At 39.0% G+C, this 14800-nt stretch overlaps 1 protein-coding gene across 5 annotated transcripts in view; it reads left to right on the top strand.

Moving 5' to 3' along the window:
* Window positions 1–14800, top strand: part of BDP1 (BDP1 general transcription factor IIIB subunit) — an 80009-nt gene that overhangs the window by 31962 nt on the left and 33247 nt on the right. For all 5 annotated transcript variants that reach the window (XR_011525366.1, XR_011525365.1, XR_011525364.1 and 2 more), the window contains exons 16-22: window positions 683–816; window positions 4797–6330; window positions 7047–7234; window positions 7690–7912; window positions 9342–9520; window positions 10245–10455; window positions 11814–11953. Coding sequence is in view for 2 of the 5 variants with exons in the window: in XM_070569933.1 (XP_070426034.1) it covers window positions 683–816; window positions 4797–6330; window positions 7047–7234; window positions 7690–7912; window positions 9342–9520; window positions 10245–10455; window positions 11814–11953 (2609 nt within the window). In the remaining 3 variants the exon portion in view is untranslated. The remainder of the gene's footprint in view (window positions 1–682; window positions 817–4796; window positions 6331–7046; window positions 7235–7689; window positions 7913–9341; window positions 9521–10244; window positions 10456–11813; window positions 11954–14800) is intronic.

Raw genomic sequence — 14800 nt, 5'->3', positions numbered from 1 at the left:
TCTTCATTAAATTTAAGGCCAACATTTGCTAATTTGTAAAGCCGTTTAATTCTCTGCGCTCCAGATTTTGAGCATTTACTTGATGGATCATCTGCATTCACTTGACTTCGAGTTTGGGCTTCCCTTCCCCATCACTGAGCAGCTATTTCAATTACACTTCCTTTTTGAAAATGTAGCTAAATATGTGAATTTTAATGCTGGCTTTAGCAGAATAAATGTTAAAAGCTCCCTACTAAAATACAATTCCAAGAACAAAGATTATGAATTTTAGATTATTTACATTATAACTAGTCTTTGTGATAAGGGCAAAAGTTGGCATAATTTGAGATTTGAGTTTCTTTTGTTATAATTCCCAAAGTCTAGAATGTGGATACAGTGATGAGGATTCAGAAAGTAGACCCAGAGGTAATTCTAACAGATGAGACTGAAGCAGGTACTTGCATTCTGATTGGGAGGAAAAGAATGGGGGCTTTGAGATGAGATAAAAGGTGTGGCTTCATGAAATTTTCTAAGATGTCTAAAGAAAAAACATTAAAAAGCATCCTTTGAATATCATTTTATAATTTTGAAGTGTGTACCATTTTCCTTGTACTCAGTTGGATAAATTTTCAATGAAATCTTTTATAAATGAGTGTTTCATTGTGAAACCTAAAACTTCTTTAAAAATGTGTTTGTTATTAAGACTCCGGAACAAATTGAAGATCAGTCATGTCAGAATGTTGAGTGTGAAGACATCACATCACAGTCTGAGGAAAAAGGTACTTCTTTTCAAAATGTGCAGCCAGATGAGCCCACGACTCTTAATGAATGTGTGAGGTAGGCATCATCTTATCCATTATATAATTTTTGAATTTTGTGTAAAGTTTTAGAAATTCTTAATCGTTTTTTTTTTTTTTAAAGATTTTATTTTTTCCTTTTTCTCCCCAAAGCCCCCCGGTACATAGTTGTGTATTCTTTGTTGTGGGTCCTTCTAGTTGTGGCATGCGGGACGCCGCCTCAGCGTGGTCTGACGAGCAGTGCCATGTCCGCGCCCAGGATTCGAACCAACGAAACACTGGGCCGCCTGCTGTGGAGTGCGCGAACTTAACCACTCGGCCACGGGGCCAGCCCCTTAATCGTTTTTTTAAAACAACAGCAGATCAGACTGACTTATCTGTGTATCACGTTACGTAATTATGTTTATGTACCAAATTTGGAGGGTACCAAACCAGAGCAATGGAATTATTAGTATACTTAAATTTTTTTTTCCTTTAGGAAATATTCAGTGTTCACAAAGCAGTGAGAACAGAATAATGGACTCCCATGTACCTGCTATCTAGTTCTAATAATTGTTATTATTTTATCTAGTTTCAACAATTCTTAGTGTTTTACCAGTCTCTGCATTTCAGGTCTGGCGTGTCGTGTACTTCCTTACTGCCCACTGCGTTAGCTGTTTAAACGCCACCTGACCTGAGGGTGAAAGCTGGGTTTCCTGAGCTATCTTAAAGGTCTTTGTTAGAAGACGGAAATTCCCCTGTTCCTCACTTCTTGCTCTCCTCCTTTGCTTCATCCCTCTCTCCCTACCCCCCTGTCCCCACTCTACCACTCCTCTGCTGCAGAATCTCTGGGTAGAAGCCTGCACAACTACGTTACTTGTTATGTATCTGATACAAAGACCAATCACAGACATCTGACAGTAGGGATTTTTTTTTTTTTTTTTGGAGGAAGACTGGCCCTGAACTAACATCTGTGCCCATCTTCCTCTACTTTATATGTGGGACGCCTGCCACAGTATGGCTTGACAAACAGTGCCATGTCCGCACCCGGGATCCAAACTGGTGAACCCTGGGCTGCCAAAGCAGAACATGCAAACTTAACCACTGTGCTATCGGGCTGACCCCCTGACAGTAGGGATTTTTTCTTCCTGTATTTTTCAGTGTAAGCTAGACGCCATTAATAATTCATGTGGCTTTGTAGAAAATTGTTTTCCCTGAGTGGTCCTTGGGTTTTAGAACCCTGGTGGATGTTGTTTAGAAATAATATCCGGTCTGATCTCAACAACTTTCCAAAGGCAGTGTCCTTTCTGTTTTATCCTGTGGCCTTTCTGGCCTTTGGATCTCCAGCATTGTTAAAAACAATTCTGAGATTCTGTTTTCTCGAATCCCCACCCTCAAACACTTTGAACTGTTCAAGATGCTGTGTAAGAGAAAGAAAACAGAGAAAGTGACTCTGACATGAAGAATGCATTAATAGTTCTACTTGATTCAATAAATTGGTGACTGTGTTTTTGAAACTCTTCTGGGCTAATATTGCATCCTATCTCCTTCATAGAAATATTTTGAGGTTTGTGTCATGGTTGGTGAGCTATCTTCTCGAGGTTTATAAATATTTTGTAGATTCTTAAGCCCTATATTTTAGACAATCACATCTGTGGACTGTGGAGCCGATTTATAGTTTTGTGTCTGTTCCTTCTCCTACTTTCTTCAGTTGTGATCCTCTTTCTTTCTGTGGTTTTCTCCTTAAATTAGGTAATCTGAGGAGAGAGTTGTGGATCCATTGGGTGGCTTTTCTTTTTTTTGAGGAAGATTATCCCTGAGCTAACATCCGCCACCAATCTTCCTCTTTTTCTTTCGCTGAGGAAGATTGGCCCTGAGCTAACATCCATACCCATCTTCCTCTGCTTTATATGTGGGACGCCTGCCACAGCATAGCTTGACAAGTGGTGCAGAAGTTCGCACCTGGGATCTGAACCGGCCAACCCTGGGCCACCAAAGCAGAACATGCGAATTTAACTGTTGCACTGCTCGGCCGGCCCCTCCACTGTATGTTTTGGGTTGAGAGACAGTCTGGTTCAGTTGCAGATCTGATCTCCAGTCCCAGACACTGCCTGTCAGTTCCTTGTGCAGCCAGCTGGTGGCGCTCTGTGAGAAGAGGGCTGTCTCTTCACCGTGTCCCCAGTTCCTAGCTCACACCTTCCTGGTGTGTGATGGGTACTTAGAGCTATTAGGTGACTGGTTGTTCATGAACTCCAAGTAGTGTGATGTTTATTATTTATCCATAAAAGTTAAGCTTATCAAGTCCTTTTATTACTTAGGGACAACCTAAGCACATAGAATATAATCAGAATATTTCATATTTGTATCTTAAAATTTGAATGATATTGAAGTAATGAAATTAATAAAGCTTTTGCTTAAAGCATTTATATATTTTAATAATATGCTAGTGTTCAAAATATGTTTATCTTTTATAAAGATAGTTTATCTTTTCTCATGATAACCAAACCAAGATTGCTAATACAGGAACCTCACTAAAAGGTAGATATTTCTGGATAGAGATAAAAAGAATCATAAGTCAGAAAATAGAATAAAATCCACCAAGGACTAACCACATTCAATTTCCTTTATTGATCAGTACTAATTTTGCATTGAATGTTATCAATTACTAAAGTCAATGGTGGGTATAAGACTCCTGAGTTATATAAACAAGTACAATTTGAAAAGCGGTCTTATTCCTAAGAACCTGCCTTGTGTTATCAAAAGTTGCATTATAAAAAACAGTTGTTTCAACCAGGAAAGATAGATTAGAACCTAGGAAGTTCAAACAAGCAGTAGCATCGGTTTTGATCTTTTTTTGGAGCTAAGTGTAGACACTAGTTCAGCCTCACATTGCTGAATGAGTCTGGTGTTCTGTTTGAGCTGGCTTCTGCCCAAGGTTAATGACCGTTCTTAACCAGTCACTAAGAGCGCTTTCAGTCGTATGTTTTCTTGGTTTTACCATGTGCTCTGCTAAAGCACGAGCATAGAGTGCTGCTACTGCTCTGGAGAGCCGATCCTCGTTCTAGGTGGTGGCTGCTGTGTGCCCAATAGCACTGAACAGACTGCCAAATACTGTTGTTAGTTGATCTTTCCTTTTATTCCCGGTGTGTATCATGAAATCACAAGCTCTTAGAGAAATATCTGGACAGGAGATCTCCTTTTTAATTGTTTTTAACAAGTGAGGAGGGCCAAACTTCTTCTGAGTTATGACTGTATCTTATTCAAATCATACCTCCATCCAGCTATTTGAGATGCTGGCCAAGTCTGGCCATGTGAGTGAGTTCCTTAATTCTTATAGCAGGGTGTGTGTCTAGGTGAGGGTGGCAGGAAAGGGGTAGGGGTGGCAGGCGCAAACTGGGCTGGCTGCAGTGTAGAGGACTGGAGAGGCTTTCTCAGCCAGTACGTGCGAAGGGTGGTGTGGACGACAATCGAAGAGAGACTGTTCAGGGCCAATTAGCTGCTGTTGTCATCGACCTAATTGGTAGATTTCTCTTTGTGTGTCTCTGTGTACAGTCATGCACCAGCCGCATAATGATGTTTCACTCAGCGGCGGACTGCATGTGTGATGGTGGTCCCATAAGATTAGTACCCTTCAGCCTAGGTGTGTAGTAGGCTGTACCACTTCGGTTTGTGTGAGTGCACTCTGATCACACAGCAATGAAATCGCTTGAGAACACATTTCTCAAAACGTGTCCCTGTTGTTAAGTGACACATGACTGTAATAAAATTTCCTAGAATTTCAATTTAAAATTTCCTATATTATTTTTATAATTATTTTAATAAAAATATTTTTATAATTATTTTACAAACTTAAATTTAAAATTTCCCCGTAATTTCAAAAGATGGAATTTTTTTCTCTCCTTTAGTTTTTAAATTTTACACAGATTCCTGGGGCTTCCTTAAATTTTTAATTTGAGAGTTTGTAGTTTTTCACTAGTGATTTCTCAAACATCATCTCTTCAACTGGCAGTCTGGTTTAAAATTTGATTGTCTTTTTTATAGTATTCAAGAGGATAATAAAGCAAATACACTCAAACAAGTCCCAATGGTAAAGACTCGATTTCAGAAACCAAAGCCAAATGTAGGAAGAGGGATTGGAAGAAGAAAAATTTTCTCAAAGGAAGAGGTGTCAGAGGAGATTCTTACCTCTGGGGAAATGACAACAGCTTTGAGAGAAGTTGCAAGACTGGGAGCCTCCCCAAGGGAGAACGGACCAGTGGAGGCTAATACTACTGAGGAAATGAAATCAGATTTGACAGAGACTGAAAGAAGAGGCGTTTCTCCCATGGAGAAGACACCGGAAATGATTGACATCACTGTGGACATGGAGACGGGTTTGGATGAAACTGGAAGAGGGGTTTCCCTAAGGGACAGGGTACCAGAGGTGACTGCTGCCACTGAGGAAAGAAAGACAGATTTGGAAGAAAATGGAAGAAGAGAACTATCCCTAGAGGAAAAGGCCCCAGAGGTGGTCAGCACTGTAGGTGACATGGAGACAGGTTTGGAAGAAACTGGAAGAGGGGTTTCCCCAAGGGACAAGGTACCAGAGGTGACTGATGCTGCTGAGGAAAGAAAGACAGATTTGGAAGAAAATGGAAGAAGAGAAATATCCCTAGAGGAAAAGGCCTCAGAGGCGGTCAGCACTATAGGTGACATGGAGACAGGTTTGGAAGAAACTGGAAGAGGGGTTTCCTTAAGGGACAAGGTACCAGAGGTGACTGATGCCACTGAGGAAAGAAAGACAGATTTGGAAGAAAGTGGAAGAGAAATATCCCTACAGGAAAAGACCCCAGAGGCGGTCAGCACTGTAGGTGACATGGAGACAGGTTTGGAAGAAACTGGAAGAGGGGTTTCCACAAGGGACAAGGTACCAGAGGTGACTGATGCCACTGAGGAAAGACAGACAGATTTGGAAGAAAGTGGAAGAGAAATATCCCTAGAGGAAAAGGCCCCAGAGGCGGTCAGCACTATAGATGACGTGGAGACAGGTTTGAAAGAAACTGGAAGAGGGGTTTCCACAAGGGACAAGGTACCAGAGGTGACTGATGCCACTGAGGAAAGAAAGACAGATTTGGAAGAAAGTGGAAGAGAAATATCCCTAGAGGAAAAGGCCCCAGAGGCGGTCAGCACTATAGATGACGTGGAGACAGGTTTGAAAGAAACTGGAAGAGGGGTTTCCCCAAGGGACAAGGTCCTAGTGGGGATCAATGCCATAGGGGGAAAGGAGGTTGATTCGAAAGAAACTGGAAAAGGAGCCATTTCCCTGACAGAAAAGGTTTTGGGAAAGACGACTGCCGTTGAGGAAACCCAGGCAGATTTGGAAGAAACTGGAAGAGAAATTTCCTTGAGGAAAAGTAGATCAGAAGAGACTAGTACCACTGAGGAAATGGTGGCAGATTTGGAAAAAACTGGAAAAATAGACATTTCTCTAAGGGGAAATGTACCAGAGGAGACTGGAATCTCAAGACAAACTGAGACAGATTTAATGGAGAGCATTAGAGCTGTCGGTAGTGCTCTGCCATCGCTGAATCTCCAAGTACGTATTTTTCTGTCCTTTAAAAATTTTTTTGAATACTTTTTCAGGGAAAGATTATCAAAATAATTCCACAATTATTGTCCTTAAGTCAAACAACATTTAAAATCTTTAAAAGCCTGAAGTCTTTCTCAGCCCAAAATCCTGTGTTTCAGGACTTTAAAGAAACAATATATTCTTTTTTAAAAATAATTAAAAAAAAGTTTTAGTTGTGGAAAAGTTGCTATTCTTACTGTCAGTTTGAAGTTACTGTTTCAGATAAAAGGAATGTAGGAAGTGGACTGAAACTGTGCTAACTCTGATATGAACATACCTTGGAATTATTTCTTTTGATCATATTTAAATCAGGTTTTCTCTTTTATTTCATTCCCCACCCCTCTTTACTCCACTTTTTAAAAAATTCCTTTTAGTAGAAGTTTCCATTTACTTCAAGTTCATGCTATTCTACCAATTTCGAGGACTTTTGTCCTAACTTTTTTTGGATAAGTCATAGCATTTGTGGTTTGGAAAAATCATAGTATGCATTATAAAAAGAAGAATTCCCTGAATTCTATGTTTGACCATTTGTAAATTAAGTTTTATTTTATTTAAAAGTTAAAGAAACAAACTTGTAGATTTTTAAAGAGAAGTGTGTAGAGTATAGTAGGCTTTTGTTTGGAATGTGTGAAATGCTGAAGGAGACTTGTGTATGTGGCGGTTTGCTGTGGCTTTTCCTCCAGAACATCGGCAGTGAAGCACTACTGGTGGTGCCTGTACCTGGAGAAGAAGAAAGAAGTTCTGAAAAGGAAGGCTCAAGTCAGCTGAGTCATTTGAAGACGTCTTCACAGACTCCTGAACTTGGTGAAACAGAAGACCAGGGGATGCTATCTCCAGACGCTCCAGAGCGGTTTTCAGATGCTAATTTAAGGTACGAGTAGATACGTCTGTGTGCTTTTAAAGAAAAAGCATGTAAAGTTATATGTGCTGATGATATTTAAGTAAGTGAGGTTTCAGGACATGTCTCTAGCATAGTGTCAGAGATTTTAAGCTAGTTTTGGGAGGACTAGGATTGGGAGAGAGGATTGAGGTCATTCTGACAGTAGATTGTGAGAATTACTAACATACAGAATTGTCTGTAACCCATAGTCCTAAGCCACTACGAGTGTAACCAACCTGCTCTTTCTTTCTGCTGAGATGGTATGATTCCTAGGCTTGTACGTGGATTGTACCACTCGTGTTTTTCAGCCTCTACCAAATAGTGTAATTTGTTTTTCTGTTAGGAATTAGAATTAAACATTTACCACCGGTGTCTAAGGTTGTCCTAAGACTCCACTCCCCCTGCCCTTCAGTCCATTCTAAAGCTTGATCATCCTTCTTCCAAAGCAAATCTCTTCCTCAAGAACAGAAGCCACTTGAAGTTAAACCAGCACCTTTTGTGAGAAGTCGATTCAAAAGACCAAAGCCAAACTTAGCGAGAGCAGCTTTAAAGAGAGAGATGACGGAAACAGGAATGTCTGTGCCTGGGAAGAAATTGGAAACTGGTAAAACGGAGACTGGTGTGATACAGCAGAGCAGGGAACAGACAAACATGCTCCCTTCTCAACACGTGAGTGGCATTGGTGATGGAGGGTTGGTTTAGTTACTATGGTTACTAGGGTAAAACACCTGGAATTGGATTTTCACAAATATTTCCTCATATAATTTTCACTGCATGTGATAGGATTGTTGCTGTACTAATGGACCTCATTGTTCCATGAGGTTTGTGCAAGAATCTCACCCTCTGATGATGGGTGAGTGTGTCACAGGAAGGAGTTTCATAGGTTGGACTCTAGTTTGAGTTCTGACTATATTCGTTATGTGACCAGAGCCAAATGATACAGCCAGTTTCTTCATAGGAAAAGTGAGAATGACGGTACTTTACTTCACTCTGTCGTGCAGGTGAACTAGACAGTTAGAAGCTTGATGTGGGCTAAGGGAGACATTTTATTTACTTCGTTAACCTGGTCCATAACAGATTAAGATTGTGTGATATGGCATTAAAAACTTCGAAATGAAATGTTAACACTCATAAGTTGTGTTCTAAACATATAAACTACTGTTCTGAATTAAAATTCTTCTTTTACATCTTGAAATAGCTTAGTTCTTACTGTGCTTAAACATTTGTACTTTTTCCTCCTAATCTTATTTTAAAAAAGATAAATTGCTTTTTTTTTGTTGCTGAGGAATATTCTCCCTGAGCTAACATCTGTGCCAGTCCTCCTGTATTTTGTATATGGGTCACCATATACGTGCCGCCACAGCATAGCTGACGAGTAATGTAGGTCTGTGCCTGGGATCTGACCGTGGGAACCCAGGCCACTGAAGCAGAGCACAGTGAACCCAGTGACTAGGTCACAGGGCCGGCCCCGATAAAGTGCTTTTTAATTTTATCTGATTATAAAATTTCAAATTGGAAAACATATATAATCCAAAAAGTGAGAGTTCTTTATCATGTTCGATCTCTCCCTCTCAAGTTGATCATGTAGCAATTTTAATGTATCTGCCTAGGTTTCTCTAGATATTTACTTATGTAAATAATAAGATGTGCAGGTATTTTCATTGTTTTGCAAAAATGGCGTCATAGCTTACCTTCTGATTTTTCCACTTAACACCATACTCTGAACATCTTTTTGGATCAGTGTATAGAAATTTATCTTCTTTTAAATGGCTCTATCCTCTTGCATTATAAAGACGTTATAATTTATTTATTCAATCTCCTGTTAATAGAGTTGTCTTGTTTCCAGTTTTTTTGTTTTTTCTTTTTTGGGGGGCTATTACTGCTGTAATAAATATCCTTGTATATAATTTTCTAGATGTTTATTTTTATAAGATGCATTTGTAGAAGTAGAATTGCTAGGACTTAAACTTCTTGCTAGATACTCCCGTGTTGTCATCTACAAAGACTAGACCAATGTGTTCTTCTAATAATATATGGGAGTTTCTATTTCCTGATACTTTTACCAACCTTGATGAAATTTTCTTTATCTGCCTTCTAGGATGTGGCTTTCCTAATGACATCAAGAGAAAAAGATGGATCAGGTCCCAGGCCGGAGGAGGCTGTGGTATCACCCTGTGTGCAGATTGAAAAGGACTTGTCGTCGCCCAGCTTTTGTGAACCTGTGGAGGAGTCCCAGGCTGCACGAGCCCAGGGAGAGGAAGGAGTAGTTTCCGTGAGGTAAGCAGTGGTAGTTCCTTGAAAATCTAAAATAAGAGAGAATTCTTTCAAAAATTTTTAAATTTTTGTCAAGATGTGTTAATGTGAATATCAAGAGTACTTGACTTATTTTTATTCATATCTCTGACTGCCTAAAATAGAAAATCAGATTGAGTTCAACACCTTTTAACGCTTGCCTGCTTACATTCACTGTAAACTGCTAAAGAGCATATACAAGGCAGTGCATTAAAAAATATATGTATATAAAGTATGTATTCATTACCTTTTTAAAAATTGTGGTAAAGGACATGGAACATGAAATTTACCATTTTAACCATTTTTTGTGTCCAGTCCAGTGTCATTAAGTACATTCACATTGTTTTGCAACCATCACCACTGTCCGCCTCCAGAACTTTTTTGTCTTCCCAAACTGAAACTCTGTTCCCATCAAATGCTCCCCACCCCACTTCCTCCACTCCCTGGTAACTACCATTCTGCTTTCTGTCTCTATGAATTTGAATATTTTGAGGAACTTATGTAAGTTCATTACCTTTTGAGAATTGAAATAAGTATTTTGTTTTACAAAATAAGATATTTGTAATCAGAAAGTAATTTAATTTTCCTTTAATGGTACAGAATATCTTTGTAGGGAGTTTATTAGAGGAGATTCAAATTTTATATTTTTATGGTGGTTTTCATTTTTTTACAGTCAAGCTCCCTCTCTACTCCCTGTTCCCTTTTCTAGGACTCAGAATATAAACACTTTCCAACAAGAAATGAAGGAAAGTGTTACCCAAACTGCTCCATCAGTACGGGGCCGACTTCAAAGACCCCGACCAAACATAAGAAAGGCTGGACAGAGGCAGAGAGTAGAGAAAGGTGAAGCCGAAGGCATAGTCGAGGAAGAAAGAACGGTAGTGCAGAAAGATGAAACTGAAAAGAAGTTCCTGACTGGGGTGAGTTACCTTCACGGAGATAAATTGCACCTTTTAATGCGTATTGAAATATCAAATGGAAGCTCAGACTTGGCTTAGAAAATAGGCATCTGACACTTATTCTTACTCAATAAATATGTAACGTATCTAGTTTCAGGTTTTCCATTCTGGATTTTTTCTTTTCTTTTCTTTTTTAAAGATTTTATTTTTCCCCCCAAAATCCCCCAGTACATAGTTGTGTATTTTTAGTTATGGGTCCTTCTAGTTGTGGCATGTGGGATGCTGCCTCAGCGTGGCTTGATGAACAGTGCCATGTCTGCACCCAGGATCCGAACCAGCGAAATTCTGGGCCGCCAAAGCAGGGTGCGCGAACTTAACCACTCGGCCATGGGGCCGGCCCCTTTTTTTCTTTCTTTTAAAGATTTTATGATTCCGGATTTTTTAAAAGTGAAAATAGGCTTATCTTTTTTCCTAATGGACCTCTTCATTTTGAAAATGTTCAATCAGTACAAAATAATATAATAGCTCCCCCAAATCCCACCACCCTGAAACCTTGTGACAGATCTTAGCAATCTCCTTGCATGCACATGTGCATACTTACGTAAATTTAAATGATAAAATCATTGTGTACATGTTACTTTGTGACTTACTGTTTTTCACTTATTGTATTAAGTAGCTTTCCGCATCAAGAAATATGGAGGTACATCTTTTTTTTTTTTGGTAGGGAAGATTGGCCCTGAGCTAACACCTGTGCCAGTCTTCCTCTATTTTGTGTGTGGGATGCCACCACAGCATGGCTTGATGAGTGGTGTGTAGGTCCATCCCCTGGATCCAAACCCATGAACCCTGGGCTGCCAAAGTGGAGTATGCGAACTTAACCACTATGCCCCTGGGCTGGCCCCGAGATACATCGTTTTCAACTGCTGCATGACATTCTACTGTTCTGAATGACAGTTTAACCAGTCTGTTATTGATGGGTCTTTTGATATTAGAGACAAATCTAAGTAGTGTTGTGCCCATTTCAACAAATCTTGTTTTTCTGTCCTTATTTTCTTTGTCTACCAAGGGCAAATCTAGATTTAAAGTGATTGTAATCATTGTTTGAACCCCCCAAAAGAAAAAAGACCATTAAACTTTTTTAGGGGGCTTCACACCAGATGGCTGCTGTAGTCTTACAGTGTGTGTGAACATGCTGCTATGGTAACTGCTGACTCTCTCTTTCTGAATTAGGCAGTTTTGTTTTGGGCAACAAAACATGAACATTGTATACCAGTTTGAGTCTTCATTTTAAAAAACTAAATACTTTTCTTAATGATTGAAAGATTTTAGGAGATATGTTCTATTGAAAAAAATATACTAATATGGTTTTGTCATTTCAGGCAAATTTTCAAATTGGAACTGAAGTTGAAGTTGTACCTTCCAAAGTTTCAGAAGGTGGAATGTCTGAAAATCAGAGTCATGTGGTTCTTGTAGGAAACCTTCCTGTTAACAAAGTCAGTGTTTTAGATGAAAAGACGAGGTGAGTTTACCTTTAATCAGAAAAGCAGAAAACTTTTCAAAGATGAAGGTCAATAATTACATAGTTATTTTATATAACTTCACATCTAGAAAACTTTAGGAAAGGATAAAGTAATATGAGACTAGAATATTTTAAATCTGCATCAAATACTATAAGAATTGCTTAACTAACATTTTCTCATTCGTAATTTCTCTGAAAAGCTTGTCAAGCATCCTCATTTTTTATTTTAAAACTAAACTTTTATAGTAGATTGAAGTTCTTAAACGCTTTACATCTTTAGGAATTTATGACCTGCTGATGGAATTCATAGGTAGGAAGTGCTAGTGAGGTGCCTACTGTGTGCTGCTTTTAGAGCTGTGTCCCGAGCTGGATGGTGAGAAGGGCGTGTTGTGAGTGCGGTGCACTGGGGGTGAAGGTGCTTCGGCACCACCACTTCTGTTACTGGGGTCTGCTTTGTCGTTGCCGACTTTAAATTAGGATGTGTTAGTTTTTTCTTTTTAACATACAGGAAAAATAAACCCACCTTTCCTTTTTTGAATGTTGTCCGTGGTCCATCTGATTTACTACAGTATCTTTGTAACTAGGATGTATTTTAGCAAAGTATTAATTTTCCTCTAGGATGTCTTCAGCATTTATCAGTTTACTTTAATAAAATTGATAAATTTTATCAGTTTATCAATCTATTACAGCTCCCTTAATTATATAGAATTAAGTTGGTTCTTTGGGAAATGCAGAAGAGAGGTTACTGTATCCCTTTTTCACCCTCTGTGGAGCTGTAGTAACAGAGTTTGGGCATGCTGTGTCGTCTGTCTGAACAAGTGGCGCTGTGGACTTTGAATAACTTTAAACAGTTTGCTCTCGTGTAGGCAGGTTTCTTATATGAAGCTTTCATTGTTTCAGTGTGAATTTCTTCATTTCTTTTGTTTTCCTTTCTGTTTGTGTATATGTGTCTTGAAGAGCCTTTTCATATTGCTTTTGTTTTAAGACTAAGGCCAGTTTTTATGTTAATTTTCAGTTCCCTTACTTAGCCATTTCTTCATTTCTTTAAACTGGATGTTTAAGTAAGTGGTGCTTAGAAATATTTTTCGCTGAAATGCATTACAAACACATTTATATTACAAGTGCTATATTGGATTAGATTGATGATTGATCCCATTGAGTAATTTATCTCTAAAAATGATTCCAGAGAACACTTTCTGAGATCTTAATCCCCAGACATTAAAGATGAACCTTTCACATCTCTGGCTTTTCCTGATTACTATTTATGGATTTATTGTCCATGTATTATTTAATCCCTTTTGGTCTTACAGAATTAGACAGAATTTTGCCACTGAACAGAACCTTATACGTTCATTCATTTAACAAACATTTTAGCATTTCCTGTGTGCCAGGCATTGTTCTAGGTGCTGACAGTACAGGACAATATGGAACAAACAAGCAGTCCTGTCCTTGTGGAGGTTATATTCTACTTGGGGAAACAGATCATAAACAAAAGAAATAAGGTGAATAAATGAGTGGAGAGAAATAAAGCCAGTGGGGCAGTAGGGAGTACCATGATTGGGGATTTACTTTTTAATTTGCGTTGGTCAGAGAGAGCTTCGTTGCATGGGGACCATCGGAGAGAAGCCCTAAAGGAAGCGGAGGAGCAGGTCCAGAGAATGTCAGTGGAGGGAGCAGCAGCCGGAAGTACTTAGGCAAGAGCACGCCTGGCCTGTCTGAGGAGCAGCAGAGGGCCGGTGTGAAGGGGCCCAGGGGAGCAGTAGATGTGGGAAAGGCAAGGCTGAGCGGGAGAGGGCCAGTTATGTAGGACCATTGGGAGGGTTTCGACTTTCCTCTAAGTGAGCCTTGAAGACTGTTGACCTTTGAGGGCAGTCTCTCTTAATGCTCTCATTCGTAATTGAGTAAATAAACCTAGGAGATTTAAATGGCTTGCTCAAAGTGACATTGACAATTTTGTTTTTAAAATTAAGTTTTCAGGATTTATGACTTTGAGTCTAGCAAATTCTTACATGGGTAGAGCTTCGTGAAAGAAACATGTTTCAAGAGATTTTATGCTCAGTCAGTCTTTGCATTTTTTAATGAGAGAGATCTAACTTTTAATATCCCTCTATGGAAACCTATACCTCACCCCACACCCCCTTTTTTAAAAAATTTTTCTGTTCATGAAGTTTATTCCAGCTTTTAGCTGTATCATGACCGATACTTTCTTCAGAGTGTGTGTTCTGTATAGTTTTAAAGTTAACTTATTCTTATGTCCAGCATTTTCTTACCATTTTTGGTCTCAGTAGCACAGTGGGCTTATGTATATATTTTATTCTTAAATACCTTTGTAGAATCACACTTGGTGGTAAATTGCTTATACTTAGGTTACATATTATTTATTTTCCCACTTGTTAGCCTCTACTGGCATGTATTCATTAGCATCCTAACCTTGTTAGGACTTCCTTGATGTTTCACTGCCAGAGGAGCTTAGCAGGTTGGAACATTTGGAAATGTGACTGACTACTTTGTGTTTTAAGTAATTTACCAGAAACATTACTTAAGATTAATCTTTAATGTAGATCTTTCAGAAAATTCGTGATAGGTACTTATATACCCACTTATTCTTTATAAATAACTAGGTTTATATCAGTTTTAAACTTCTTAATTCAGAATCCAAATCTTTGCCAGTTATTAAAATATTTCCCAGGAAACCTTAAGATAGCTGTTCAGGTCGCCTTGGGAGCTCTGGCTCCTCTGTCGAATGTTAGGAGCTTGTTTGTGTGTGATCTGGCAGATACAGATGGGTTATATTGAGATCCTCACGACACTGGCTGTCAGTGAAGCCTTTTCTGTGAACTGACAGGT

The sequence above is a fragment of the Equus przewalskii genome, chromosome 13, assembly GCF_037783145.1.
Source record: "Equus przewalskii isolate Varuska chromosome 13, EquPr2, whole genome shotgun sequence".
Classification (NCBI taxonomy): Eukaryota; Metazoa; Chordata; class Mammalia; order Perissodactyla; family Equidae; genus Equus; species Equus przewalskii.
This window is presented reverse-complemented; position numbering and strand designations above follow the sequence as displayed.